The 27,149-nt window shown below is 46.5% G+C and overlaps 1 protein-coding gene across 3 annotated transcripts in view; it reads right to left on the bottom strand.

Annotated features, from left to right (window-relative positions):
- The window catches only part of M1AP (meiosis 1 associated protein), a 568,197-nt gene that overhangs the window by 437,505 nt on the left and 103,543 nt on the right, over window positions 1-27,149 (bottom strand). For all 3 annotated transcript variants that reach the window (XM_069632517.1, XM_069632519.1, XM_069632518.1), the window contains exon 2: window positions 19,119-19,420. In XM_069632517.1, the coding sequence (XP_069488618.1) occupies window positions 19,119-19,382 (264 nt within the window). In that variant the 5' untranslated portion in view covers window positions 19,383-19,420. The remainder of the gene's footprint in view (window positions 1-19,118; window positions 19,421-27,149) is intronic.

The raw sequence follows: 27,149 nt of genomic DNA, 5'->3' as shown, positions 1-27,149 counted from the left end.
ACTTGTCCAGATCAATAGGATGTCATCTATGAATCTTTTCCATAATTTGATGTGTTTCCTATAAGGGTTACAGTCGGTCATGATGACATTTACTTCAATAGTTTCTACATACAGGTTAGCTAGAGTAGGTACCACCGCTGACCCCATCGCAGTATCATGAATTTGTTTAAAAAATGGTCCATTAAAAACAAAATAGTTTTCACAAAGTGACATTTCGATGCACCAAAGGATAAACGAGTTAGGGGTTATCCCTGTGGTCCTAGATGTTAACAATTTCTCTTCTACCATGTTGAGTGTGGCTTGTTGAGGAATTTTAGTGTATAAAGAGACTACATCTAAAGTTGCCAGCATATCCGTTTTATCAATCTGCATACCTTCCACTAGTCTAATTACCTCAGTGGTATCTTGTATGTAGGATGCCATTTCTTTGACATATGGACTTAGGAAATGGTCAGCAAATTTAGATAAAGGTTCCAGAAGGGAATTACAACCTGATACAATCGGTCTACCTGGCGGGTTCACAAGAGTTTTGTGTATTTTGGGTAAGGTGTAGAACCTTGGCACACTGGGATGTCGAGGCATAAGATAATCAGCTTCCTGTTTGGAAATGCAGCCTCTTTCTGCCGCTTTGGTGATTTTACAATTAATTAAGGTCTGGAGCCTCTGTGTGGGATCAGTGGTAAGCGGTTCATAAAATGATATGTCGCTTAATTGGCGTTCACATTCATTAATGTAGTCTTGTCTGTTGAAGATCACTATAGCACCTCCTTTGTCTGCTTTTCTTATCACAATATCCGGATTAGATTTCAATGTACGGATAGCTTCTCTCTCTTTATTACTGACATTTTGAAATTTGCGTGGTTCGAAATCCCAGTTCATTTGGTCCTGGTCTAAAAAAGCAGAATTGGGTCTCATGTTGCCTTTCCCTCTCCCTCTTTGTGGTCTCTGTGATTGACCTCGTCTCATCCCGCTAGCTCTTCTGCCTCTTGGAATCCCTCTATTGTTAAAGTAGTAGTCATCGCCATCATCCAGGTTTTCATCACTGGAGCCGTGTGAGCTGTATGATGTATTACCAAATCTAACTCTTCGTCCTCTTGTACGCGGTTTTCCTGGGTGTATGTGAATGCTTTCTCATGAGAGAAATTGATCAGATCTTTTCTCATCCTTCTAACCCTATCTCGAGTGGTGTAATCTTTGAACTCATCTATTTCTTTATTGAGTTCTTCAAGTCTTTTTTTATATATATCTATAGATACTAGCTTCTTAATTTCGTCTTCTAGTATTAGTAGCTCAGCTGCAAGTTTATCAGTCATTTCTTTGGCCGTGTCGATGATTAGAATAATCCAGTCTCGGCCACATTTATTTGCAATGTAACTCCACTGCTGTATGAACTGTTTGCTATCTAAAAATAATCTTGGTTCATTTCTTACCACCAATCCTTGGGGTAAAGTACCGTTCGTAAGGTATTCAATCATGATTACTCCGTGCAATTCCGTTCCAATGAACCTTTTCTTCAATTGGGCTAACTCATCCCAATTGCTGACATTATTTATTGTAGAGTTCCCATTATCAGGATCTAAAGATGTGGCTCGTGCTAGTAGTTCCAGTACATATTTGTCATCATAACTTTTCACTTTGTCAGCAGCCATATTAACTTAGTGACGAGGGACGGTTCTGACTATAGCCTGGTATACTGTGTATCTGTATAATTCAACAGGGTATAAATGCAAATTCCCACGACCAATAGCCGTGCTAAAACCTATTTCAAAAGTGGGGGAAATCAGGTATAATAATAGGCTAAGGGGGAGCAAACCTGACCTGTATATAATTAGAACAACAAAGCTCCCACACCTAAGTTAGGTTTATGGCATGTAGTTCACTGGATGAATTAGGGATTCACACATTAGTGAACGACAATTCAAACAAAGACAAGTAGAAGTTCAAGGAAAATACAACCTGACTTCATAGAACAATATTATAATAACAAACAGTTTTTAATAAATAGAGTTGTTAAAATCATCACATAAAACATAACGGGGAGGCCACCAGGGGGCGCGGGCAGGATGGACGCCTGAACGTCGAGCTCCGCACCCAGCCCCGGGTGAACTGCGATTTACTGGCGGAACGAGGGTCCCATGCGCTACGCGACCCCCACCAAAAGACGTTGGAGCCTGTAGCCCCCACCTGGACCCAGCTCTGGTCCCGATCCGACGCTCCTGTGCGGAGTTACACGGACCGAGGCGGCATCAGCTGCCCCTCCCCCACGACCTGGCACGGAGCAACGCAGGAAGCAGCGCGAGCCGCGCCGCCCACGAATAGGCCCGAGAAGAAGGGCCCACGGCGCTTCCTCCCCTGGACATCTTCCACGGCCCACCGCTTGACCCAGGGCCCCGACCCGAGGAAAGTCGTCCGCCCGCCCAGGGAGCACACGCCGGGGCGGCCCTCTGTGCCCAGGCGCTCCGCGCCCGGCGCTTCTGATACCCGAAGCCCGGCCCGACCTGGAGAGGACCATCCGTCGGTCTTGGGAGCTACGGTGCAGCAGGGGGGCCGACGCGGGAGCACGCCCCCCACCACCACAACACTCGCTGAGACGGCCCGCGGTGCTCAGGGGCCCCACGCCTAACGAGACAGGGAGGCCCAAGTCCACCAGCCCCCTCCACGGCCTCAGAACTCGATCTGTTGAGGGCCACCCACTCACCCGTGGAGCAACGACGGGGCCGGAATAAGGGCACCAAGGACTGCGTGGAACACACCGACAGCGTTGTAAGACCTTGGGGACCCCCCAGTTGACTTGCCGGGAACCCGCCACTAAAGGACCAACTCAACCACCCCTTCCCGGCTCCCCAGCCGAAAAGGCGGCGCCCGCTGATAAGTGGCCGGCACGAACCCTCCATGCACTGGAAAGAAAACCTGCAGAAATACCAGTTCGTTGCCAAAGAAAGGGCCATGGCCACCGGTAGCTCCACTCCCCCACCCCCGGACCTGGGGGCTATCCAGAACAACATCCAAACGATTCTGGAGGAGATACGAGGGATGAGGACAGACATGGGGGCCAAACTGGCCGACCTCACCACCAAAGTCACCACCCTAGAAGACCGCGTGGAGGGTGTCGAAAATAATCAACTCTCAGTAACACTCCTCGAGACCCAAATGGACATGAGACTCCGAGACATGGAAAGGCGTGAAGAAGAGCTTCGGCTTAAGGTTGATGACATGGAGAACAGGGAGAGGAGGAACAACCTTCGAATCTTTGGCCTGGTGGAATCTGAGGGCGAGTCCACACAAGGTCTCGAAGGCAAAGTGGACGACATCGTGAGGATCGCCCTGGGAACAGAGGGCGTGGGGACGATCAACTTCGACAGGGTGCACCGAGCAGGGGGGGGAGGCAGAGGCCCACGCTCGGTCCTGGTTCGGCTGCACTACTACAGGGACAAGGTCAGAATCCTGGAGAAGGCGAGACATCTTGGCATCATACAGTACGGCGGCTCGAAGGTATCCATCTTTCAAGATCTATCGGCCCTAACCCTGTCAATGAGGAGGAAATGTGGCACACTTACAAGATGGTTGCAGGGAAAAGGGGTTCGATATCGGTGGGGGCACCCCTTCTACCTGGAGTTTGAGTGGCTAGATGAGAAACACCACCTGGTGTCGGAGGAAGACATACGGAGAGCCACGGAGGATCTGGTGAGCGACCAGGCGGGCCACTCGGGCGCCCAGGAGGGAGGACCACGGGACCCCCGCAGGGGCCCCGACAGACTAGGAAATCACAGCGGGAAATCTAAGGTCAAGGGGGCCCGAAAGTTTCGGAAAACCAGACACCCGTCGACGAACCTGGAAGACCACCCAAATTCATGATAATGACGTTCGATTGGAGGTGGAGAAAACCACGAGGTGAGAGATGATTCGGGGTGCGGGCGATGGAGGCCCTGGGCCCACGAACTGCCTTGAATGGGCGCCACGGCGGCGCTGTGTTTAGCCCGCTGGACTATGGGACGGCAGAGCGTTTTGGTTAAAAAGTTAACTGTTTATTTGTGTTGCAACATGTCTGAGGTTCGGGTTATGGGTTGGTGGCCGGGGGGGAGGCTCCGGGTCCCAGAATTCTATCTCGGCCATGTCTACCGAAGGCCTGAAGGGGCCGACCTGAATCAAGTTTACGATCTGGTACTCTCCAAACACACGAAAACCCCGGGGCTGGGGTTAGAGTCCTTGGTGGTTCGTTGACCAACCCCAACATATGTTGGGGAAAGTGGACGGACGCCTTATGTTTCAAGGGAGGGGCGGGGGGAGGGAGGGCACAGGGAGGGGGGTTTGGAATAAGGGGGAAGGGGGTAGGAGGGACAACGGGGCAGTTAGAGGGGTTCAGGGGGAAATTCAGTTCAAACCACAGGAATACGCTTGGCAATGGGCTCTAAAATTCAATCACCACGAGGGGTTTAAAATGCACGCCCGGAATGATGACAATGATTGAAGGGAAGGTGGGCACGTTGAATGTCAAGGGTCTAAACTCTCAAAATAAAAGGTCCCTCACGGGTAATATGTTCCGTAAACAACACCTGACGGTCCTATTCCTAAAGGAAACACATTACAAGCGTGGGAGAGAGTCCAGAATCAAGGGGAAAGATATCGGCAGCAATTACTGGGCTTCACATCCGACCTCCAAGAAGGAGGGGGTGGGCATTCTCCTGGGAAGGGCTCTCCAACTCACGGGGGTGGAAACCAAGAGAGGATTTGGGGGTCGATTCCTAGGCGTTAAGGGGCTTTGCGAGGGGCAACGAGTCACTTTTGCCACTGTATACGCACCCAACTCGGGTCAAGTAGAGTTCCTCACACGGATCTTTAGCGTCATGGACGAATGGGCTGAGGGGGCCATGATTCTCGGTGGGGATTTTAATCTCATAGCCGACCCCCAACTGGATTGGTGGTCCGCTAGAGGTGGGACACCCAAGGGGATCACTAAGGACAACCTGGCTTTGCAAAACCTCCTGAGGGATCACTACTGGGTAGACGTTTGGCGCAAGGCGTACCCGGCCCAGGGTGGTTACACATTCTTTTCTCCCCCACACTGCACCTACACCAGAATCGACCTTCTGCTGGCCTCAGAGGAGGGGGATGGGGCGGTAACCCAACCAAAGGTCGAGACCATAACGTGGTCGGACCACGAACTACTTGTAGCTAACTGGTCCCTGCCCATCGCCCCGAGATCGGCTCGATGGCGGTGTAACGACACGCTCCTTAGGGATCCAGTATTCCGTGATTTCATGAAACAAGAAATGCTGGCCTACTTCGAGATAAACGACACCGGGGAGACGGACATGTCCACGGTGTGGGAAGCGGGGAAGGCCACCTTCAGAGGTCTCCTCATAGCGGAGGGCTCGAGGCGTAAAAGGGAAAGGGGCCTGATCGAGAGCAGACTCCGAGCGGAGCTACAGATCCTGCGGGCCAGACTGGGCGTCCCGGGGGTGGACCGGAGGGCACTATTGGACGAGATGCAGGGCAAAAGACAGGAGCTCCACACGGTTCTCATAGGTGAGGTGGTTAAGAGGATGCGATATACCAGACAGAGATACTATGAACAGGGCGACAGGGTAGGCACTCTACTGGCACAGAGGTCGAGGGGGTGTAGAGCGGAGAGAGGGATTACCCAGCTAGCCGACGAGGAAGGCAGAATTCATGGGAACCGGCAGGAAGTGACGGAATGTTTTGCTGAGTACTACAGCAAACTCTATTCCAGGCAAGTGGGTGAATCACAGGAGGATATTGCCTCCTACCTGGCAGAACATCCCCTCCCCAAACTGACCGACCAAGACTTAGAGGCCCTCGAGGGGGAAATCCTAGAGGAGGAGGTGGAGGGAGCCATTAAGAGACTGAAGGCCGGAAAGGCTCCAGGCCTTGACGGCTACACAGCGGATTTTTATAAACAGACCCAATCCACCCTAGTGAAGCCCCTGACTAAATTGTTTAATCAAATTAGGGGCAACGACACAATCCCACCGACTTTCTTACAGGCCCTCATCACTGTCATACCCAAACCTGGTAAGGACCGGGCGGTCTGTGGGTCCTACAGACCCATCTCACTTCTCAACGTAGACGCCAAGATTTTTGCTAGGATCCTGGCCTCCAGACTGGAAAATTCCCTCCCACGCCTGATACATCCAGACCAGGCGGGATTCGTCCTTAATAGACAGGGTTCCGATAATCTAAGGAAAACACTTCATATACTAGCCACAACCGAGGCCAGAAACGAAGGCACACTCCTACTGGCTCTCGACACGGAGAAGGCCTTTGACAGGGTCAGTTGGGCTTTCATGAGGGAGGTTCTCATGTCGGTGGGGATGGGGCCAAGGTGGTTGGGATGGATATCCGCGCTCTACTCCTCCCCTTCGGCCAGAGTAGTGGCAAATGGGATCGAATCTAGAGAATTCCCCCTTGAACGTGGTACGAGGCAGGGATGCCCCCTGTCCCCGTTAATCTACGCATTGGTGATGGAACCGTGGGCAATCTCGATTCGCAACGACATGGTCATCAGTGGTGTGCAGATGGGGGATATGCACTGCAAAATTTGCCTCTTTGCGGACGACGCCCTGCTCTACGTTACCAGACCGTCCCATACAATCCCTCGGCTACTGCAGGGCCTCACAAGGTATGGAGAACTATCGGGGTACAAAGTCAACCTGGACAAATCGGTGGCATTTATGGGTGGGAACCTGCCGGACACAGAGGTGGCCTTTGTGGAGGGCCTCCCCTTCAGGCGGAACGATGAGGGGTTCCGTTACTTGGGAGTCCAAATCACACGTAACCTTGAAAACCTGTATGGGGCCAACTTCCCCCCCCTCTGGTCAGCAATCAGGAGAGACATAGAAAGGTGGGCGGGAACGGGTCTCTCATGGATGGCACGCCTTAATCTCATAAAAATGGTGATTCTCCCAAAATTCCTGTTTCTCTTCCAAATGCTCCCGGTGCAGGTCCCTAAGGCCTTTTTTGACGAAACAAAACGAATCCTCCTTAGATTCCTCTGGCAGGGCAAAAAACACAGGATTTCGTATGAGGTATTGACTAGGACCAAGGAGGATGGGGGGGTGGGCTACCCCGACCTCGAGACGTACTATAGGGCATCCCAGTTGAGGATCCTGGTTGATCACTTCACACCGGGAACGAAAAAACAGTGGGTAGCCATGGATAATAGGCCCCTGGCGCCCGTCACACTAGAGGAATGGCTCTGGGTCCCAAGGAGTACGATCCCCAGAACCGTCTTGAACCACCCGATCCTGAAAGTATTGTGGTCTCTATGGAGAGAGGGAGGTTACTACAGATGGCTCACGACATGGCCCTCCCCCTTGAGCTGTATATGGGCCCCCCTTTCCTGGCCAAAATAGCGGAACCAGCAGTTTACCAGATGTGGTTCGAGGCGGGCCTTAGTAGGACCAGCCAATTGAGGGTGGGGGGCTCCTTCCTCCCCCTGAAGGACCTCGAGGAAGCCCTGGGAATAGGTACGCTTTCCCCGTTTCGTTATCTTCAGCTCAAGGGTGTCCTCACCGAGCCATCTTGGGGCGATACCCTCAGGAGGGAACTCACAGACTTTGAAAAGCTCCTTTTGACCGCAAAGGGTTCCAAGGGGATAATCTCTCGCCAATACAAGCTCTTTCAGTTCTCTATCCCCCGAGACCCACCACCGGCACGCACGCAATGGGGTAGGGACCTAGGCGAGGAAATCGATGACGAGAGATGGACAGAGATGTGTAGACGGGCTAATCGGTCCACATCCTCCATCCAATATCGCCATCAGGCCCTCAAGATACTACACAGATGGCACTACCCCCCGCAAAGGATAGCTAGAATGCGGCCAGGATATGACCCACACTGTTGGAAATGCAAGACAGAAAGAGGTGACTATATCCACATGTGGTGGGGATGCCCAGTGGTCCAGAAATACTGGGACAAGGTGCGGGCCTGGATTAAAGGGGTGGATGGGATCGAACGGGCCTCCTGCCCTTGGCTCCTCCTTTTTGGGATTAGCAACGGGGAGGACCGGGATAGCACTCAAGACCACATGCTCCAGGTGATGCTGATAGCAGCTAGATGCTGCCTGGCACAGAAATGGAAACACCCGAAAATGCCAGGGGAAAAAACCTGGGTGACCAAAGTAAGAGCCATCTACGACATGGAGTTCCTCACACACCTGCTTGATGAGTCCAAGTCCAACATCGAGGAAATCTGGCTCCCCTTTTTTGACAAATACGGCCGAGTGGTCTAGGACCTGGTGGTTGAGCTGAGGGATCCCCCTCCTCCCCAAGGACACGGGACCATGGCCCAAGGACCCGGTTGTGAACCGAACCCGTTTGATCAGCAGGACTTTGACGTGCCACACGCACAATGCACTGACGCCTCTATCACTAAGAGAGCCCGTTGCGCAAGTAACTACTTATGCTATGAACGCTCGAACTGAAGGGGGGTGGGGGGAGGGAAAAGGAGGGAGGGGTAAGGGGTGTGTTGCGTTTTGGTTTTTTCTATATGTTAACTTACATTAATAAATGCAATGTAATAATGTAATCACGTAATGCACAAAGGAAACCTAATAAAATCGATTTTCAAAAAAAACATAACGAAGTGTCCAGTGCTCTAAAGTGCATAGCGATGTTCGTCACATCAATACTAATATGCAAAATGTGCTTCAATTGTCCAAAAAACGCAATTTCACAGTATCTCTCCTTTAGAGATCTCAATTCAAATGTGCATAAAAATATGAACAGCTTTCAGTTATTCAAGTCTCCATTTTTACAAAAGGATTGAACCACTTGATATTACAACAGGTGATGCTGTGTTGTTGACAATGAGTACCTCCTGTCTAGATGTCTGGGTTAGTCAATACCTGAGTTTCACCTATTTGAGATTCTTAAGCTTTTATTGATGCTTTATATTAGTATCTCAAGTTTCCCAACATGTTTCGTTCCTCTAGTGGTTAGAATTACTATAAGGAACTCTTGAGGACTCTCTGAGGTAAGCTGCTATAGTCTGCTTCTTGGTCCACGTCCACTTCCAAATCAACTTGTAGGAGACTATTTTTATAGTCCCGTATCAGTTGCGCTGTGGCCAGGACTCTGCAATGTAGTGCTGTTACGTTGGGATTTCGACCTCTGAGTGGCTCCACAAATAGAAAGTCTTCGGACAAGATCACTTGCAACTGTGGTATAAGATGTAACTGTGATAAGACCTCTGATCTTGTTAACCATGTATCCCTCTTCTTTTGCTTCATATTTTTTATAATGCATATTGCACTTTCTTGAGTTTTGGTTTTCTTCCCTGAAATAGGCTTATCTACATCTGGTGGCACAACCACCTAAACCCTTGGTGTATTCCTTCTACGAGGGTTGGAATACTTTTCACCCTCACTGTCTTCATACCTAGAGTTGAGTGTTGAGTCTGTACCATTACTGTTTGTTGCTGACGTCTCACTCAGTTTCTCTGATAGGATCCAGCTGGTCAGGGTCCCAGGGCCGTTTGCCTGACGTTTCTTTGTTTTGCGGGCTCTTTTCCTTGCTTTTTTTGATTTAGTCAAAAGAGGGGCAACCATAGCTTGTGGAATTATATCAGCACTCCCTACCTTAGCTGCTGCTCTTTTTGCTTTACGTCTCTGTTTTTTTTTTAGGAGTATTACAGAATTTATTTCTGGGTCCAGGTTAATTTCCTCCTGTGCAGTGATCTCCTCTTGCTCTTTAGCAGGTGCTGGTTCACCGGGAATATAGGTAGTCCTAGGATCCAGGAGTCCCAGCTGCAGAACCGTGTTTACATAGATTCTTCCACATAGTTTCAGCAGTATTTTCAGGGCAAACTGCATAGAGGCCATAGAGGACTGTAGTTCTGCGATTGCTCCTATGTTAGAACATTGTGTCTCATTCGACCTGGGTTCTTCAATTGGCCTTGAATCTTCTAGGTCAATTAGCAAATTAGGAGACTCAGATAGTCGCCCAATAGTTGGTACCAGTGGTCCATTATTAATGGGGGACAAGTGATGGTCACCCGGTTTGGTTGTGAAAGAGCTGTTAATGGGGTTTGTTGGCGTGGTATTTGGATGATTTGCTGTTTTCAGTACCTGTGCTTCCACCACTATACGATCTTTGTTGCCATTTAACTCCTCTCTCACTGGAGCTGCCATTGAATGTTGGATAGAAAGACATAAGTCTAATAAAGAATTATTGTCAATGTCCTCGTAGTTCGTAGTTTCCAGTGGGATGTTGTTATTTTGATTGGGCAGTGTGGTATCAATTGGGTGAACAATTACTTCAATCACAGATGTTTCATCCTGTGCTTTTTTGCTCTTCCTAAGGTTATAGCTGGACTTGCTGATTTTACCCTTAGGTGGCATAGTCGCCCTCAATTTGAGGATTCAGTAAAGATCTCACCCACTCTGATAAGTAGGTAATAGTTTGTATTGTATTATAGTGTTATGGTTTTCTGATTGTGGCAGTGATAAATCGTAGTGTTATTTGCTGAAGTTGGGGCCAACGTGCGTTGGGATCAAAGAGGTTTAGCCTCCGCAGTCTACCTCGCAATTGCCACTACACTCCGACCGTTATCACTGTTTTGGTCCCAAACGGATCCTATTGGTACACACGTAGGGGCCGTTACGTGCGGTACTTATTTGCTGAAACTGCACGTTCTAGGTGGAACTTAGATGAACTTGGAACTTAAATGGTGCTCTGCTCGCAGCGCTTACCATGTTTCCCACCATGCCCAAATGTTTGCCGCTTTAATGATTACAGTCTCAATGCGGGAACAGCGAAAGCTCAAGCAAGTGACAAGTAATATGACACTTCTACAAGAGGTAGCGCTGTGCTCGTTGTTACAGCGGCGGTGTCCTCCCGAAGTTCCCCTCAGTTCTTATTACCGGGACTGCCAGAGCACGGTAACACGAGAACACACTCTCTCGCACTCACTCCGCTACTCGCTCCTGTGGCATTGTTTTGAATATTTTGGTGACTGGTAGCTCCTCCTCCACAGCAGGATAGGCACTGTAGACAGACTCCAGCTTGGTTTCCACATGAGAACACACACTCTAGCACTCGCTCCGCTACTCGCTCCTGTGGCACTGTTTTGAATGTTATGGTGACTGGTAGCTCCTCCTCCACAGCAGGATAGGCACCGTAGACAGACTCCAGCAGGGTTTCCACACGAGAACACACTCTCTCGCACTTGTTCCGCTACTTGCTCCTGTGGCACTGTTTTGAATGTTTTGGTGACTGGTATCTCCTCCTCCACAGCAGGATAGACACCGTAGACAGACTCCAGCAGGGTTTCCACACGAGAACACACTCTCTTGCACTCGCCATGTATCCATATGTACGCCTTGTGGTGTGAGCATGAAACCAAGAAACTCGACCTCGGTTACATGGAAAAAACATTTTTCCAACTTGGCATACAATTGGTGTTGTCGAAGCTTCTCTAAGACTGCCCGGATATGGCCTACATGTTCTTCCATGGAATTTGAGTAGATAAGAATGGTGTCAATGTAAACAAGAGCGCAAACGTCCAGTAGTTCACAGAGTACATCATTCATAAAGAATTAGAACGCTGCAGGGGCACTGCATAGCCTGAAGGGCATGACCTGGTATTCAAAGAGACCGTACTTCGTGCGGAAGGCTGTTTTCCACTTGTCTCCCTCTTTTACTCTTACAAGATGATATGCTCCTCTTAAATCCAGTTTTGTGTAGATTTAAGCATGTTTCACTTGACCAGGAACTCTGGTATAAGTGGTAAAGGATATCAAATTTTTACTGTGATCTGATTGATGGCTCTATAGTCGATGCAAGTTCTTAAATCCCCCTCCTTTTTAGGCACGAAGAATAAGGGCGAGGAGGCAGGTGACTTGGACGGGCGAATGAAACCGTTCACCAGGTACTGATCCAGGTAAATTCTATGATGCTGATTTTCCTGTTCTGTCAGAGCGTAAATTCGGCTGCAAGGGATCTGGGCTCCGTGTACAAGATCTATTTGACAATCGTAGGGTCTGTGCGGTGGCAGAACGTTGGCTTGCTCTTTTTTGAAGACATCCTGGTAATCTTGGTATTCAAGCGGTAAGGAGCTGATGAGGCCCAACACGATTCCTTTCTTCGGTTTCAGATTGGTGTCACCTTTTTTGTAACATGTGTCAGCACAATCATGAGGCAATGTCAGAACTCGTTTTTGCCAGTCGATCCTAGGATCTCCAGCCAGGGCATTCCCAATATCATCTGGAACTGAGGAGCACCGATGAGATCGAAGTAATGTCCTCCTGATGCCCGTCCTGACACAGAAGCTTGACTTTCTCGGTGTATTGTGTCACCGGACCAGATGATAGCTGAGAACCACCCACAGCAGTGACGTTTTCCGATTTCTGCTTCTGTCGGAGAGGAAGGCCTATTTGAGAGCCAAATCTTGGTCAATGTAGTTCCCCACAGCTCCACAATCAATATACCCCTCTAAGGCATGTCTTTTTGATGGTTGCTTGTGATTCACCAAAAGCACTGGAAGGACTAGATGTGAGGTCTGTACGGATTCCTTTTTCATGCTCGACAAGCGGACCCCTACACCTGCCGGGCATTGGCGTTTCCCCGAGTTCTGTTCTTCTTCTTCATCGGTTTTGTCTGTTGCCCCAACCGTTTTCTCGGGTGGTTTTACCGGGCAGTCACGGAGGAAGTGACCTGCTTGTCCACAATATAAGTAAAGCTGTTGTTGTCTTCTTTTTTCCCTTTCTGCTTTGGTAAGGGGACTTCGTAATCCCCCAATTTGCATTCGCTCAGACTGTTCATGTGGTTTAGTCTGATTCTCACGAGGTCGTACGTAAACTGACCGTCCCTATGATCTAGCTCGACCCATTTTCCGATTCTGCAACCTATGATCGAGTTTCACCGTCAAGTCTACGTAGTCTGCACACCTATCAGGGGGATTCACCACTTGCGCCAACACATCCTTAAGTTCTCCACGTAACCCTCGGTAAAAGAGTGTAGTCCTCTTCTCTTCTGGCCAGTTGGTCTGGGCTATGAGACGATTGAAGGTTGCAATATAGGTCAATAGATCTTGACTCCGTCTTCTGAGTGACAACTCGTTGTCCAGAGCTAGTCCTTGAGTATGACGCCAAACAATTTCTCCATCTCATGTTGGAAATTCCCAAAGTTCCGGAGTAAAGGGTCATCTTGATATACCAAAGGTATAGACCAGTCCGCCGCACTACCTCCTAAATACGAAAGTACAAATGCCACTTTGGCTTGGTCATTAGGAAAGGCTCCTGGTCTGCACAAGAAATGAAGGCGACATTGGTTCATAAATACAGCAAACTTGTTTGGGTCGCCGATGAAGCGTTCAGGGGGGGCTAGAGGCACTGCTCCTGGAAGAACCACCTGAACCGGTGTTGATTGTTGTGGTGTGGAAGAATGGGTCACTCCAGGCAGTGGAACCTGTCCTGCTTGTGCTTGTAGCATTTGTCTTGACAATTCGTCAGTTCTTTCTCGAGTTACAATAAGACCCCTCAGTAATGCAGTGGTTTCCTGTCTTGAAGCATGTACTTCAGCCCGCAATTCCCCTAGTAAGAGAGCTAACTGATCTGTTTCTGAAGTTTCCATAACGCCTAGGCAGAGAGTATTAGAGGCTTTGCGTTCTGTTACACAGACCTGATCTCTGCGGAGGCGTTGGGGAACGGTTGTAGCCCTCCCTGAACTTGAATCACCCCCTTCAGGCCTCTCCCTCAGTAGAAAAGCTGTGAGCGGCGGTACGTGGTGATACTGCTTCTGCTTGGAGATAAGAGTGTGTGTGTGCCAATCTGTGATTGTTGTACCTCTCGAACCCTTCACCCCAAAGTACGGTTTCTGTGAGCATACGCCTGACCATAAAGCTCACCTGTGAATTAGGAAGATAAGCTCTTCGTCCTGCTACTTCTGGGAGGGGCGCGTCGAATGGGATCTAGTTTCTTCACTGATCCCTGATAAGGATTAGTCCAGTCCAGCTGCGACTATGCTTCTCCTTATGATTGGTAAGTCTTTCTTGAGCTCTTTTGATGCTGTTCGTTCTGTTTAATGTCTTTGTATGTTGCTCCTATTTGTGCCTGCAATAATGTCTCTGTTCTGTTTTCTTCCCTTTGATGGAAATGGGGCCTCAATGCAGCTGTGGGACGTGAGACGCGGCCGGATGGAAGATGGATGCTACCGCAATGTTCAACAGCAGTTAAGTGATGGTTTAAGGAAAGCGCGAAGTATGGCAAAGCGCAACCTTAAACTGACTGTTTTTTCGATGTCTAACCTTGTCTTCTGTTTTTCCTTGCAGGCGCTGCTGTCGAAAAGATGAAGATTTCGGCGTTCCGGAAAGTGTAAAGATGAATACTTGGTGCGCAGAAAAGATGTACAGGTAAGAACAGCTACCCCCAGTTAGTAAGTATGCTGGCAGGAAGCAGGATGTCCAGGAAGCAGGATCTTCAAAGGTAAGTCTTACCTCAGGTGACGGTGAGCGTTACGCTGCTTGCAAGTGCAGGATAACGCGAAGCGGCTGCCTTGAGGATCGGGGCAGTTTATATAGCTGAGATCGTGGGCACGCCGATTAGGTCCGGCTTACCAGCCACATCCTGCCACTCCTAGAGAGTGAGCACGTGAGAAGGCGATCCATTAGCAGCCACACCGAAGAATACACTTGGGGCTGCTTAGTGGATGGAATGTTCAAGGTTAATGCATCCTGCTTAATGGATGGAATGTTCAAGGTTAATGCATCTGAAGTGCTATGTCCATAATAAAAGCTTTTTGGTGTTAAATGGATGTTCTTGTTTACTTTTGTTCATGAGCCTGGTGCCTAAAGGCGCCAGGACAGTGTCCACCCAGGTCTCCTGTGCATGCGACCCCTGCATGCCTGTGCACCTGACTTCATGACCATGACACAACCCAAAGGTAACGCGCTAGTTCCTTGATCTTCAACTCTTCTGTTTTAGTGTGTAACACAGAAAGAGAAAGGAGCAAGGAAACATGGATTCCTGTCCCGTTTTCCTTTAAAAGATGAGGAAGCCAGCAGCAATAGAGGAAGGGTATGTGACAAATCCTTAGATGTGGTCACTTCTCCCCGAGGGGGAGCCCATTTCCAAGAGGGCAGGGGGGTGGGTGGGGCTGCTACCCGATAGTCGCCCTGGGGATGGTGCTCAGAGGGAGAATCTCATAGGAAGAGGCTCCCCCTGTAGGGACAAGGATGAATATATAAGGGAAACTTGGTATAATACCCCTCATCACACACCCTACACTTGTCCACACTTTGAAAATCCCAGACACACACCTACCCAACCCATGTATCTGTATTGGGCCATAGACCTGACTTTTTACTGAGACGACGGAGAGCATGGAGTACCCAAGGGAGATTGATGATAGAAGTACTGCGACAATGAGAATACGCAGAGGAATACGGATTGAAAGACCAAAGACATTGAAGAAGGACTTAAAACCTTTGATAATGCCAACCATTGATAACCAACTGCTAAAGAAACAGACAAATGACTGCAAGAAATGAGACAGCCAACCAGCGGGAGAAGAAATCCATCCCAGAAAGTTCAAGGAGAGGATGCCAAGGAATCTGCGAGCAACCCGCTCTCCAAGTCCAGAGTTTGGAGAAGGGAATCCGTTACCCCGGTAGCGTGGGAGAAGTCAGAGGCAGAGCTGGAAGCTGAAGGGCGGTGGCGGGTGGACCGGTCAGAGAACCACGCTGTGGCGGCCAGCAACAACCTGCAGCAGAACCATGCAGGAGCGCATCAAGAAGAAGGAAATAGTGAGAGCCAAGACCCGCAGCTCCATCAAGAACCGGCGAAGAGCTCCCAAGAAGCAGGTAACGGGTAAGAGAGAAGGTCTGGATGGGGACCGGGTGTGACAGAAGTAGTTAATCATATAAGAGGGAGCCTGTGCAGTCAGTTTGCTCAAGGCAGTGCCTGGCAGGAGAGTGAACCCGGTCTGCCAAAACTCAGCCACAGAAAGGTACAGGTCTGGGACCCGCACCCACAAGAAAAGTAGACCACAAACAATCTTCTGTGTTACACTACTTGGCAGGAGAGTCCACCAAGTACTCCTAAGGGAAGAAGAGAACACTGGGTCTGAGACCCTCATCACATTTGGGTCATTGCTTTGTGAGAAAGGCCAAGGGAAGGGAGACAACCCCCCTGGTGCTGTGAACTGCAAAGGAAAGTCTGAGAAAGGTCAAGGGAAGTGAGACTTTCCCCTACTGTTGTGGACTGTGAATGAAAGCCTACGAAAGGCGAGGGGAAGAGATTCATTCCTCCCAAGTGTTATGAACTGTGAGAGCAAAGCTTGAGAAGGCCAGGAGAAGGGAGTCATTCTCCTGGCAATTTAACCTGTATGAAAAATCAAGTCCATATTCCAGGGGAAGGGAGTCATACAAAATATTATACTATCTGACACAGAGAATCAAAAGATCTGCAATACTTGTTGTTTGTAATGAAATACTAAAACCAGAGGAAGGGAGGCATTCCCCCTAAGAAGGAACTGAAAACCAGCACTATGCAAACTAGTACAGGAGAAGGGAGTCATTCTCCTGGACCACGAATGTTTGTTGCAACTTATTAGTTTAGTTATAAGTGTAAGGAACAGAGATTGGGACATTTTGACACAGGACAGTTGACTCTTTAAGTTTCTAAGACATCCTGACAGACCCATAAGCACTTTAATTTAGGCAGGGAAACCCCTCATAGATGCAGGGTAAGATAGGTTTTCTCTTTATTTTTACATTTAATAAAAGTCTATAACAACCATTATGCCACCTGTGTGTCAGGCTCCTCCGTCCGCACCCTTACACAGGACAAAAGTTAAAAGCAATAGAAGGCCCAAGCAATGGTTTTGTTAATGTTAGATCAATAGTAGCATATTTTCAGAGAGAAGCAAAAATACCAACAGGAAAGGTAAAGATTACAAATAATGGTTACATATGAAACTAGAGATAGACAGACAGTTGGGATGAGAACTGACGAGAGAGGATCAGCGTTCGGATGAGCACACTCAAGGAATGCAGTTGTATCTGACTTTGATAATAAGGAAAAGGAAGATAGGGCATAAAGTAAAAAGACATGGTGATTGCCAGAAGAGACGGAGAAGGAAACAAAGGGGAAGAGCAACAAAGCAATTAAATATTAGATTTGAAGCATTAAGTAAACACAACAGCAGAAAGGGTAGAAGCAGAGGAAGGGTTAGGAGGAGACAATAAATGATTAACAATATGAAACAACCAACGTTGAGGATGCAATAGGGTCAAGATGCGATTTGCACAGTATTGTGCAGTTGGTTAGGGAAGCATATAGGGGAAGAGGTGTAGAACGCACTCTGAAGGTATAGAAATATTCTGAGGTACAGCACCGTGTTAAGTGAATTCACTTTTATTGCTATTGATCCACTAGGAGTCGTGGTGAGACAGGATTCAACTTATTGATTAGGAGGTTCATGGAGTGTTACCCATCAAAATTGATGATCGATAATGGAGTGGAAATGTGGTCGGAAATGTGGTCAGAAATGTGTAAACATTTGAAATGGAAATCTAACAAGTCTTGTAGAATTCTATTAAAACATTCAAACATTAATGGGCAACTCATAAATACAATGTGCAGTTAATGCTCATGAATGGACAAGAAACTGGTAAAGCACATTAATACAACGTTTCTCAGTCAACTTCTTAAGTGGCAAGAGGTCAGTTGTCTTTGACCTTTGATGAAGGGAAGAGATTCTGGTTGTAATCGGTCTCTAGCAAGAATGAGCTAGACAGTACACGTAAATGTGCTTATGTCGGAGTGCTGGTGGCAATTAGTAGGTGGCAGAAGTAGTACCAAAATACTATAATCAATAAGGGTGTCACAGACACTGAAGTGAAGTTTAGTTCTATGGTGAGAACATGTAATAGACATAATATGTTTACGGGTGGTTTATCAAAATGTCTTCTATCTAAAACGTTAAGAAGGCAGCAGGGAATAAGGTGGTGTTGGAGGATGGTAAGAAATTGAATAAGGATTTAATTGTAAAATGTAGAGAAAACACGTTGACACTCCTGCCAGGCCTTCCTCACCTGCAGGGAATCCCAGGCTAACCCTCTGTTCCAAGCATTGGAGAGGTTCCTGCAGGCCTGTTAAAACCTTGTACCTACCTGAATGTACTTGAATAAACATCAATGAAGATTGTGTCCTGCATCATTACTTGCAAGCATTGTATGTGGGGCATATAACAACCCACAGGTTGCATCTATTCATTTAGATTTTGATAAATGTGGATAGGGAACATATGAGACTAAGGGCCTCATCACGAGTTGGGCAGTAACGCTGGCGGTATTAGCGTCAGCGGTATTAGCCCTACCGCCAAACCCCCCGGCACTATTAGCACCGGATCACGGGTTTGGTGGTAATGGAATTCCCCATTCCCCACTGAGCCCATTCGGGAATGCCACATTCCCCATTGGGCTCAATGGGGAATTTTCACGCTTATCGCCGGCGGATTTACCGCCGGCGGTAATAGCGTGAATTTTCGGCCGATTTCCCCCCAGCTCAGAGCTGGGGAGAAATCCGCCGAAGCCCTGATTTGGCGGACCCTTAAATCCGGCAGTAATAGCGCGACCGCCGGATTTAAGGGTTACCGCCAAACTCGTGATGAGGCCCTAAGTGTGGCTAATGGCTGTGATGACGTTTGTAGGCATAGAAGTGAATGTGTTGGTGAATCAGGTGAGAAAAGAGATGAAGGTGGGTGACACTTTGTGAGAGTGAGTAGCACCAAGTTATCCTAGAAATTCATCAGGAATTTGTTGTTTGTATAATTAGACACTTTTTGTTATTATTTGGTAAGAAGATGTGTTATAATAATGTATACAATATTGCAGAACAAAGAGTGATGATAAAGGTGTAGCACCAAGGGGACACAATGATGAAATTTAGAAGTGGCAGATGAACTGTATGAGGTCAATTGGATGATTTGGCTGTGTTGAGAGCTTTCACCGAAGTTACTCTAATCCTCTATTCCATTCATGGTTTAGGGTAGGAAACAGAATAAGTTACATTTCCCAATAATATTCAGAGGCTTACTATGGTGTTCCCCAATGGTAGAGAATGAATGAGGGTGAGACAGAACTAAGTTCACACTCACCATGAAAGGAAGCAGGCACTCATGCTGAGTCTGCGCTGCATACACGCTCAGCAAGGGGATACGGCAGGGACCACCCAGGCTGCACGCCACTGAGAAGAAGTTCTCCAGAGCTTCACAAATGCTGTTGCAAGTGCTGGACCAGAAGGGCGGCAACACGTCCACAATGAGAATGCGTGGGGGCTGGCGTCCGTGCGTCATACCAGGCAATGGTCTACCGGTGTAGCCTCCAGCACAAAGCTCCGAAAGCAACCTGGATGAATTCATGGCCCATGAAGAGATGCAATGGTGTCCACTGGAGAAATCTAGGAGACAAAATAATGGATGTTACTGGTCTTGGGACTAAGTATTTCCTGTGCAAGGACCCAAGAGCTCACATATTTACTGGTGCCCCTATAGCCAATACTTTATCTCCTGCAAGCCAATAACTATTATTAATTGCACCTTTTTTAATTCACCCGTAAGAGCGCCCTCAAGTAACCAATTCCATGCAAGCGTGAGTCATCCAGTCCTTTTTTGCTCTGAATTCTAGGATTTGTAGTCCTAAATTTAAAATGCAAAAAAGTAAAAACGAAAAACCCCAGAATTGTAAGAAAGATAACAGGACTGGAAGATTCTCTTACATGGAATTTGAAAACTTGAGAGCTCTACCTCTAAACACTATAAAAAGGGTCTACTCCTGCTCACTCCCCACTGATTTCTTTGGCTAAAATTCGACAGGTATGCTTATCTTGGCAAGTCCCAGGTGCTACCTATTACGAGGTTGGGCCACAGTGGAAGGTCATCTGTAAAGCTGGTCATGATTCAGCCCCAAATCAAAGTGTGGAAATGCCTCAGCAGTAGCAACATTATGGTCAACAGACTTCCAAATATAATGTACCATCAGAAACCATCTGTCGGATAGACCACCCACTCTCACTAGGAATAATCCTATATTCTATTACTTAATAATGTTTCAAATCTTTAATACATTGATTACTCTGAAAACCTAATTACATTATCATCTCGAAGTATGATTTTATCTTCAATAATCTCTCCCAAAAACAGCAAAACAAAACTAAAAATTTAATTAAATTAAAGGTATCTTACAATTGTTCCTATATGTTGTATTGCATTCATAAATAAGGTGTATAATCCTGACTTTATCAATATAAATAGAATATATGATCTGTTTTCACAAACAAAACGTTGAATAATATTTGATTGAAGTCCCTGTTAATGACGATTCACTAGGTGTAATGGTCTCTGTGTTTTGAAATATAATATTTCTTCCTCAGGAGCTGAATTTCATTAACTTTATATCATAATCTGTTCTGCAATTATGTGGAATATTAGTACCAATCTTTGCAGCGTGTGATATTAAAAAACTATTCTCTATCTCACTATCATAAAAACCATTCACCTGTTCCTGTCCATGTTTTATGAACTGTATCCTCCAAAGGGGAAATGGTGACTTCTTCTCGTGTCCCTTCCAATAATGTAAAAATCACCATTTCCTCCATGTCAGTGCTTGATGGCTTGCTCCACGTCATGGTGCATCAGTAATGTTGCCTCAACCGCCTCTGTGTGAGGCTCTTTCCCAGGTGACCTTCATGAGCTAGTCTAGTTAGTTTTGCTCTAGCTAAGTCACCCATTTGTTATTTTTATAGCAGCTTCTCGTGGTCAGTCCTAATTTCTGCATTAGGGCAGCTCCCATCCCATAACCACTGACATCCACAGATGCTATTGTTTGAAATTTGAATTAAAAGTGTTGGCACGTTACTACCACTTTGGCTTCTTTGACATATCAAAAAGCCTCTTCGTACTCCTCTGACTATTCACAGCAAGCCCATTTTCAAAGGCATGCTCTCATTTATGTGGTGGTTGTAGAAAGGTCCTTAAAAAAAAACTTTGCATAGTACAGCGACATACCCATTAATGACTACATCTGGTCTCAATCTTTTGGCTGTGGAGCATCTGGAATTTTTTTTACTAGTTTGTCCTTTGGGTAACCCTGTCCTTGGAGTAACCTAGTTATTAGTCTAGTTGACACTGTAAGAATGAAAATGTTTCTATTAAGTGTCGCAGACCATATTTCTATAGATACAACAGTACTTTTTCCAATGTTTATGTTCGTCCGTTGTTTTTCCATAGACTAGTATGTCATCTTGGAAACATTTTACTCACTTTATGCTTTCCATTGTGATTGTTAACAATCTCTGTAAGAGGACCGCTACAGAGAACAAGCCAAATGGTATCATTATGTATTTGTAGACCCCCAAATAGTGCTATGACTGCTGCAAGATGGACATATAGTCTTATTTCCTTGTAGGCGCTCCTCATATCCAGCTTTGAAGAGACTGTGTTGCCATTCAAGGACAGTATTAGCTCCGATATGATCACAAGTGAGAAGTTGTTACAGATCCCTTTTCTGTTGAGACTATTCAAGTTGATGCATAGCCTTATTTTCTGAGTGTTTGTTTTACAGGTGACTATGATCAGACTGAGCCATCCATTGGCTTCATCCAGTTCTACTACTCCTTCTTTGAGTAGGTCCGCAAGCACTGCTTCATGTTCTGCTTTGGAGGTCACCAGTATGGTCGTGACATTGTGTTTCACTGGCACCTCATTATTTTTCAGTCAAATCTCATGTTTGTAGTTCTTAAGTGTGGCTACAGCAGGACTGAATACTAACTTGTGTGTATACAAGATGTCTTCCAGCTCTGATCCATTTATCAGTTAGATATGCTCACTTGCATTCGGGTTGATGATGCAGAGTCTGGCCGAGTGGTACAAGCCCAGTACTGTCTGTCGTGATTAGCCTAGTACACTCTGCATCCATCTGCTCTTAAAATTTGACATCACACTTTACATAGCTCACCAAAGTGAAGTCTGGACCAGCATAATTGAAGGGCTGTTTCCTAGTTGGATGGATTGTCCGATCTTTTCGTGGCCATAGGTTAGTGCATGTTCCCTGTGATAAAATGGTAGAATATGAGCTGGTTCAGCAAGCATCCTAACGTTTGCCTGCCCAAGCTGTATTTCACACATGAGTTTTGGTGCTTTCCATTTTCGTATAGTTTCTTTAAAGTACAGGATGGCTCCTCTGTTTTGCACCTCAGGTGATGTTGATCTACAGTTGCAACATTTAGAGAAGTGTCCATATCCCAAACATTTGGTTCATTTTGCATCTTTTGCAGGACAGCATTCGTCATTGGCAAACGTGTTGCTTATTTCGCCAACGGTAGCACTCCCTGTTTTGCTGCTTCCTCCCTTGGCCTTTTGCCACCTGCACTTTCGGTCTTCCTTTCTGGTGATTTGGCATCTCATTACATTACTTCTCTTGATTCTGTTTCCTGCGTTATGGTCTTCACGGTCTTTGTATGGTGTGCTGAATCTTCCACACTGTTTGTGTTGATCATGGTCTCCTCCACTAACTTGTCCTGGATGCAAGAGTTCCTGCAACCGAGAAACACCATGCCTATAAGAATCACAATGAGGTAGGCACCTGAACTACAGGAGCATGCCTCTTCGCACAGATTTGTTATGTATTCATCTATGGTTACAGCAATGCCCTACTTCATATTGTAGAATTCTTGTTATGTTATTTTATCTTATACCGCGCCAAAGCCCGTAGGCATCCAGGCGCCGAGAGACAGACCATGCAGGCTACCTATGGGAAGAAAAGGGTACTAATGAAAGAGATAGGTCTTCAGCTGTTTCCTAAAGGAGAGTAAATACTCAGTCTTACGCAGTGTAGCTGGTAACGCATTCCAGGCCTTAGCGCCTTGGATGTGAAACGCTCTGCCTAGCCCACGGGACCGTTTCACATGGTGTTGGACTAGCAAGAGATCTTCCGCTGATCTGAGCCTTCTTGAGGGTTCATAAACACTTACCACATCCTTCAAATAAATTGGTGCAGTCCCAAAGACGCATTTATGACAGATGGTGAGAAGCTTAAACCGAATTCGGGCCTCAACAGGAAGCCAATGTAGTTTTTCCCTAGCAGCAGTGGTGGGTTCAGAATATTTCATTTGATAGATGATGCGAATAGCTTTATTTTGGACTTTTTGGAGTTCAAGGATATTGGCCTTGCTTGCCCCACATAGGAGAGCATTACAATAATCTATGCGTGGTAGAATAACAGCTCTCACCAGTTTAGTACGGTTTTCGATGGAAACAAGTGGGGCAACCTGTCTGAGCACTTTAAGATGGTAGTTAGTGTTCTTTGATACAGCAGCAACGTGAGCTTCGCAGTCTAAGCTACTCTCCATGAAGGTGCCTAACATTTTAACCTTCTGTACAACTTTTATATCACTGCCATCAATCTTGAACCCTGAATATGCCTGGTCCATTTTGGTTAGCACCTGACGGGGTCAGGATAGCATGAGCTCAGTCTTCGAGGCATTAAGGCAAAGCCAGTTTGTAGACATCCATTTTTTTATCAGTTGATATACCATATCCACCAGATTTTGGTCTGTGTCATGGTTACCTGTGATGTCAAGGATCAATTGGAAATCATCCGCATAATTGCAAAAGAAAATGTGAAAGAATTCCAAATCATTACAAAGGGGGAGTTTATAGATATTAAATAATAAAGGGGAAAGACAGGCCCCCTGTGGAACTCCACAGGTTAGCAGTTGAGATTCTGAGGCGCAATCCCCCCAGTATATCTGTGATCGACGACCCTCTAGGAATGATCTTAGCCATTCTATAGCATTTACAGAGAGGCCATCAACTGACTGCATTCTCTCAAGAAGTATGTTATGATCGAGCAGGTCGAAAGCTGCCGATAAGTCCAACAACATCAGCAGCCCTGACCTGCTTTCTTCCAACTTAGAAAGCATGTGAGTCTGCAAGTCCAGGAGGGCGGTCTCAGTGCCATGATGGCTTCTAAAACCTTACTGTTTAGTATGGAGTATATCAGCCATCAATACATAGTTCTGCAATTGGATGGTTGCAACTTTGTCAATCAGTTTGAGTAGAAACAGAGTTTTAGTAATTGGCCTTAGGTTGGCAGCGTCAGTGGGGTCCAGTGCAGCTTTTTTTAGTAAAGGTGAGACTGCAACATTTTTTAGTGGCTGGGGGATTTTGCCTGACCGAAACGAGGCATTAGTAAATCTGCATAAGAAAGGCGCAAATTGCTCTTTGTGCTGCAAGATGATTTTGGATGGGAGAAGTTCACCTGGGCAGTTAGTAGGCCGCATAGATTTCATGATGTTAATCATTTCTACTATAGAGGTTTCCTTAAAGGAAAAGCCATTTGCAGATTCGGTTTTGGTGACAGTATTGGGCATAGAATTTTGTTCAATAACCTTAGATTTAACATCAGGTTGTGGTACCTGCCTAGACAGAGATATAGTCTTAACTGTGGACGATGGGAGAGTCAGGGTTTCCTGCTTAATTTTGTCTTGGGCTTTGCGTAGTTTATCTGCAAAAGCTTTCTGCACACGGTTGCAATCCTCAGTGGTGGGTTTAATAATGGAGCCACAAGCGGCGAGTTTTTCCCAGGATCTAAAGAGGCGAAAAAGTTCTTTGGTCTGATCACCTGCAGAATTGATTTGATCGTTATAATAAGTTTTCTTGGCCTCGAGAATAGCTGATTTGTACTGCATCTCTTTTAGCTTCCAGTCCGACAAGTTGGCCATAGAACCATCTTTACGCCAGATATGTTCAGCCTGCCTTTTACTTGCTCTAAGGTCAGCCAGGGAGGGGGAGAACCATTTCTGGCGATTTGGTAAATCCCTGACCAGCTTATCTTTCATAGGAGCGAATTTATCTAGCATATCAGTGATCAGGGTATTGCATTTATCTATTAATAACTCAGGATCGTCAGTATCCTTGGTTATAGTCATCAAGGAGTGTAGGTAATCAGTTAGGACAGGTGAAGTTATGTTTTTTAAATTTCACACTCTATCTGGATGCATGGGAACATGTACTCTGCGTGCAAGGGCAGGAAGCCGCAAGGCACAGGTAACGAAGAAATGATCTGACCAAATACATGGTGTGGTCGAGATATCTTCGATAGATAAGTTACTGCTGCCAACCCAGTCCAGAATGTGGCCCTTAATGTGTGTTGGGTCAACATTATGGATTGTGATATGGTGGTTAGCCAGCATTTTTTCTAACAAAGCTTCCTTGTCTCTCCTGTCACCTTTCCAGCGGTTAAAATCACCCAAGATAACGAGGCCAGTATTTGAGGTTAGCATAGGCGAGATGAGGTTAACTAAGTCTTCATTAAAACTAGCAGAAACCTCCGGAGGTCTACAAAGAAGAATCAGATTTAAGGTAAAATTAGGATTTGACGTCATGTTGATGTGTATCATGTCAGTCCCACAACATTCAATTTGAACTTCATAGAATCCTAAGTGTTTGTTACATATAATGGCCACTCCACCTCCCACTGCTCCTTCTCTATGTTTCCCGAAAAAAGCATAGTCAGGGGGGGTCACCTGCTCTATGGTAGGTCCGTGGGAGTCAGTAAGCCAAGTCTCAGTGAGACACATAATATCCACGTTATGTTCCATTATATAGTCATATATGTCCAAGGAATGTTTAGCTACAGACCGGGTATTAAGTAGGGCGACCTTGAGAGGGGACTCAGACCCTTGCTTAGGGGGATGGCCTGGGGTATGACTTACAGGGTTGTGTTCTGGTGTGGTACACACGCCCTTACCTGAAGGTGCCATGAGTACAGGGCAACAGAGAGGTAAGTGATGTTTGCACGTCAGCGCGTGTAAGCGCGCCCGGGGACGGAATAAGAAGACTACAGGGCTGCTGGGTGATGTAGTCTTTTAGTGGCGGCCGCACGTGTGTGGAAATAAACACACAGTCGGCGTTTCAGGCAACCAAGTATTCAAAGGTTTTCAAAGGTTCACACACAGAATTTCGAGCAGCTTCAATTACATTCACATAAAATCATACGATTATTACTAGCACAACTTCAATTTTAGATCCCTAATGATTAAAAGAATGTTTGCTAAAATCAAAAAAACGATCTTCTTCAAAATAAAATCCTATTAGTGGAACCAGTCAGGTAGCTCTTCAATTAAATGCTAAAATGAGTGAATAAATGCTAAAATAACATACAGGCACACCTAGAATCTATCTCAGTGTATGCTTCGTAGTATTTTCCTTTGTTTGGAAATACTTTGTTGCACTGGCCAATATCTCATCATACTGTTCAGTCATATGTGATCCGTTTGGTCCAATACACTCGGGGAGTAGTGTATTGAACACTCTCTGACCCTTTTTCCCTAGGGCATTTGTCAGCAGAGCTGCTCTTCTGCCTGCTGGTGCATGATTGGCGCATAGCCTTCCAATGTAAGTTTTACACTTTTTTCCCCTTTTGGCTCATGGTATCTTCCACACTGTTCCTGGTGGTCGTTATCTCCTCCACTAACATATCTTGGATGCAAGAGTTCCTGCAACCAACCAACACCATGCCTATGCGTGTCTCAATGGGGTAGGCACCTGAACTACAGGAGTGCGCCTCTTTGCACAGGTTTGATATGTATTCATCTCTCTTTACAGCAGTTTACAATACTTCATATTGTAGGATTCTCAGTGTATGCTTCGTAGTATTTTCCTTTATTTGGAAACGCTTTGTTGCACTTGCCAACATTTCATCATACTGTTCAGTGATATGTTATCCGTTTGGTCCAATACACTCTGGGAGCAGTGTATTGAACACTGACTCTTTTTTCCTAGGGCATTTTTCATCAAAGGCTGCAGAAGCTTCCTTGAAGTTGAGATAAGGTGAAATGAAAAGCTTTCATTTTCCCCTTGCAACATAGTCGAGGACTGATACTCTTGTTCATGCGTTGAGAACTGCAGGTACACAAAAGCTCAAAAATAAGAAGTGCGGGCACATTTAAAGCACTGCCTATAAAGATCTATGAATCCGGTGACCTCTAGAGAGGCTCCAAGGATTCAAGGTGTTGCCGGGGGTGCGTGGACAATGGCACAGGCCAACATCGGATAGCTTCAGCTGGAACAGACGTTGTGCTGCTCACGAAGTGGTAACCACACCTGGGGACTGGTGGCCTTTGAGCC

The sequence above is a fragment of the Ambystoma mexicanum genome, chromosome 6q, assembly GCF_040938575.1.
Source record: "Ambystoma mexicanum isolate Mex_15411 chromosome 6q, UKY_AmexF1_1, whole genome shotgun sequence".
NCBI classification, from domain to species: Eukaryota; Metazoa; Chordata; class Amphibia; order Caudata; family Ambystomatidae; genus Ambystoma; species Ambystoma mexicanum.
The sequence above is the reverse complement of the archived record's forward strand: the minus strand, read 5'-3'. Positions and strand labels throughout refer to the sequence as shown.